Source organism: Asparagus officinalis, chromosome 2, assembly GCF_001876935.1.
Source record: "Asparagus officinalis chromosome 2, Aspof.V1, whole genome shotgun sequence".
Lineage (NCBI taxonomy): Eukaryota > Viridiplantae > Streptophyta > Magnoliopsida > Asparagales > Asparagaceae > Asparagus > Asparagus officinalis.
In genome coordinates, this window is record NC_033795.1 from 83,465,441 (window position 1) to 83,469,700 (window position 4,260).

The window sequence follows — 4,260 nt, forward strand, 5'->3', positions numbered from 1 at the left end:
CCCCGCTTCCGCGATTTGCGCCGCGATAGCCCCGCTTTTTGCCGCTTTTTACAACACTGATCAACCATAACGATACTCGGACCTCTCTGTATAGACAATGATAGTATAAGAATGCAATATTATGTAAATGCAAATATTACAATTATAAAGTAACTGAATTACCTCTGTACAGGATATAATATGTGAACGATGCTGAGCCTGGTCATATAAGACCTCATCACTAACCGGCCCAGGATCCATGGTGTACAAACCTGCACATATAATTATACACATGTTAATAATCAATCATATAGTAATTCAGTTTCTTTATTAAAGTATATAAAAATAAAAAAATGATATAAATTACCAATTAGTTGCTATCTATTGTGTCTAGATGGACAACGAGGTCGAGTATGTCCCGGTTGTTTGCAAAGACTACATTTTTTGTGCTTGACCACTCCTTCTCGCCCTTGATCCATGGTTCCCCTAATTCGCACAGATCGTGGTCGACCTGCTTGTCTCCGGTACTGAGGTGGAACTATATGTGGTCCATTATATTCAGGCCAATACCGACTATCATCAGGTGGATGAAAACTCTCACTATATGTCTTTTGATAGTGAGCTGTTGAATACCAAGGCGAGCAATACCGATTTCTGGGAATTCTAGCACCTCCCGGCTGATTAGAAGAAGCCGCAAGCACATGTGCACAGGGTATTTTTTGGAGTTGTGGTATGTTACATGTGCAAGTGCAATCAACATCAAATAGTTTAACGGTGTAGATACCGTCACAATCTTGTACCTGCCATTCGTTGTCGTTGAATACAGTAATTTGACATGATCTTGCTGCCTCAATTCTTCTATGCAAAATGGACTCATTTTTTGGTGTGTAACGTGTTGTCCAGTCTATGCCATCACCACGCCTTTTGTTGAAGTATGCGTTTAGTCTATAGAATGTTCTCGCAACCAAAGATTGTATTGGCATAGCTCGTGCTCCTTTAAGAACGCCGTTAAAGCTCTCGGAGCAATTAGTCGTCATCATGCAAAACCGCACACCCTCATCCTTACATAATGCCCACCGATGCTCGAATTGAGGCTTCAAGTTATTTTCAATCCAATTATGTGCATCTAATGACAAAGACTTGATTTTCTCCCTGCAATGTTCATACACTAATGTGTCGGTCGCACACCCGGCTTGCCACAAAAGATTTTGCAAATTAATCTCACCGTGTTTTTTCTTGAAATTATCTCTTATATGCCTTAAACAATATCGATGGTGATGTGGTGCACTAAAACCCTCATGTAACGCCCTTATAATTCCTTTCATCCTATCCGAAATAAAGGTAATTATTCTTGGCGCACGGACACTTGGAATCCACTTGTATATAAGTTCAAAAAACCACTTCCAACTAGACGTATCCTCCACCTCCACGACTGCAAATGCTAGAGGAAATAACCCGCCATTTGCATCTACACCGGTCGCTACAAGAAGCACACCTTTATACTTTCCATATAAATGTGTACCATCAATGCTCAATAGCGGACGACAAAAAGTGAAGCCCTTAATAGCAGGACCAAATGCCCAAAACACGCGAGTGAACCTCTCCATACCCGGTGCAATCTCTTCGGATAATATTTCGTATTCAGTACCCGGATTATTTCGTTTGATAGCTTCAAGATACTGTGGAAGTAATTCATATGATTTTTCCCAATCTCCAAAAATTTTAGACAACGCTTTTCTCCTTGCATCATATGCCTTATATTTAGATATCTTAATCCCCCGCATGTCATATACCCTCTGAAATATCTGACCTGCATTCAGATCAAGTTCAGCTCTAACTTCAGGCATAATTAGCTTACATATATAAGAAGAAGATGCAGAATAATCATCGATATCCACCGACGGGTTGCAACATGTATGAAGTCCGCAATATCTACATATTACAAATTGCCCATTTGATGATTTTCTCACAGCGGCATTTAGCAACCAAGGACATTTTTTATTTCTCTCATCTTGCTCATTTGCGTTCTCTACTTCATTCTTATCGTTAAAGAAGCATTTCACATTGTAGTTTGTTGCATTAGTTTTTATCGGCTTGAATTTGACCCGATTCTTGATGGACCATTCTCGGATTGCAAAGATCAGTGCCTCATTGCTCTCGAATAGATCCCCTTTTTTAAAAGTGAAGTCCTCGGGTCGTTTTAAATTTGGACCAACATCAACAAATCCAGCTTGAGAAGAATTTATCCAATCCTCATTATGAAACTCGTCGGGTAATGGATCTTCAGCTTCCACATAATCATTATTAACGTTAAATTGCTCCATCCAACGTGCGTCATCATCGATTCCAGCTGCCACATGCATGCTATCAATTTGCACTTCATCTTCTTCAATATGATCTGAATCATCATCTGCTTCATCTTCTATAATTTCTCCGACTGGTGGGTAACCCGTAACATGACCTGAAGCGTCGTTAAATATATTAGTTGACGTCCCACCGATAGAATACTCACTTAAATGTTGTTGTTGAGACCATGGCTCTTGACTTGGAGATGTCATAAAACCAATCAACTCGTTTTCTAAGTCAAGCATCCGAGAAAACTCTCCTTGAGGTCGTGAAACTTGGGCAAATTCCTGAATCGGATACTTCTCAATAAACAACTCAATTGACGCTTGCTTCTCGACTAATTGTTTCATGTCATTCAATTCCTCATCTTCGGTAATCTCCACGGCAATAGTTCTACTCTCATTTATCGGACAGTTGAAGAACACCCTAATTGTATATTCTTCTTTCTTAATTTTAGTAGCTCTGTGTATTTCCCTAGTCATTCCATCAAAATTACACGACTTAGATAGCATGAACATTTTCCGAGAACCTCCATCATACACCGGCAAATTATTCACTCCGACGCCGAGGCTCCCATTAAAGAAACAAATAATGGATATGGAGTTCGTCATCGAAACTGAAAATACACAGTCCATCATATGCAAATAATCTATTAATATCTGAATAAATCAACATCAAATTTATTACCTTAATCAATCTCAAATAATGGCTACACCCTTAATTATTATTCATCATTTGTAAATAATTGCTAAACCCTAACCCCCAAACCACATTATTCATCCTATTGCACAAAATAAAAACTAATCCTACCCAATTCTAGCAAAATTAACAGCCAAAACATTATTCCCCCAATTCTAGCAAAATTTGATGAATATCCCTCTAAAAAATAATTGATAAACCCTCTCATATGTAAATAATTGCTAAACTAAACCCTAACTCCCAAATTAACAGCAAAATTAAAAAGAAAAACAGTGGTCGGGGGGGGGGTCGAAGGCTCAAAGGCTTTTTTTTTTTCGGGGGAGAACGCGAAGAGAACTGAAAGAAAGAACGAAAGAAAAAAAGGAAAGAGGGGAACTGGTGGGGTAGGCGGACTGCACGGGACTACTAGTTCCGTGCAGTTCCGTAACTGCAAAATCGACCATTTTAGGTCGGTTTTGCTAATTATTTTTTGGGACGGTCGATTTTGCCCAATAAAATTGAAAAATGGGCTGTTTTAAAAATTTCTCCCATTTTTTATCAAAAAGAAAAGAAAAGAAAATAAATTTAGAAAAACCTAGTTAAGATTTACATATCTTTTGTGATGCGATGAATTCTAAAATAAATGTATACTTGTAATTTGTAAATGATTTATTAATTAGTAATAAAGAATTTATTTTTACAATTTTTATTTATAATTTATGCTATTTTAAGTGATTAATAAAATTATTGTTTTTTATTTTTTTTATTTTTTTATAATTTAAATTTTAAATAGAATTAAAAAAAAATAAACTGGACCAGCCCGGCCGGGTACCCGAGTCCGGATCTGGGCTCCGGTTTTGCCCGGCCCAGACCCGGATGGACGCACCTGTATAAATTGTTTAGTCCTAAAAAAGACTTTTTTTCACATTTCTGTTATACTCTCGTTCTCAAGTTTAGCAGCTCGGCTGGGGCCTCCCTATTTTTTTTCTCCCACCTAACCATTTTCAATCTTCTTCAATCTCGTTCTCAAAATATTTACAAAGATGCCACCGGCGGTAGCTCTGCAGATTTCAACGCCGACCGTCTCCTCGGACCGCTCTCCCTTTTTATCCCCCGGCGGTCTCAACGTTAGCGCGAGGTTCGCTGATCATCTCCTCTCGCGTTCATTTGCTTAAAGATTTTTGCGATTCGCTTGGTTTGTTTATTTGTCGGGTGCTGTAGGCCACCGTCAAGGGTTTGCTTTGCGGAGAGAAACGG

At 38.6% G+C, this 4,260-nt stretch overlaps 1 protein-coding gene across 3 annotated transcripts; it reads right to left on the reverse strand.

Moving 5' to 3' along the window:
• Positions 58 to 2,078, reverse strand: LOC109831907. 3 transcript variants are annotated; one of them, XM_020399382.1, is made up of 3 exons: positions 347 to 2,078; positions 163 to 251; positions 58 to 86 (listed from the first exon to the last, which is right to left on the reverse strand). In XM_020399382.1, exon 1 carries the CDS (start codon positions 1,824 to 1,826, stop codon positions 357 to 359), a length of 1,470 nt encoding a protein of 489 aa, XP_020254971.1. In that variant the 5' UTR covers positions 1,827 to 2,078; the 3' UTR covers positions 58 to 86; positions 163 to 251; positions 347 to 356. The 3 variants fall into 3 exon arrangements, with proteins under 3 accessions (XP_020254971.1, XP_020254970.1, XP_020254972.1); XM_020399381.1 differs by having other exon boundaries at positions 163 to 2,078; XM_020399383.1 differs by lacking the exon at positions 58 to 86 and having other exon boundaries at positions 93 to 195; positions 290 to 2,078.

What these genes read in the sequence shown, in the direction of transcription:
- LOC109831907 (XM_020399382.1), bottom strand. Translation starts at nt 1,826, where the DNA reads ATGCCTGAAGTTAGAGCTGAACTTGATCTGAATGCAGGTCAGATATTT.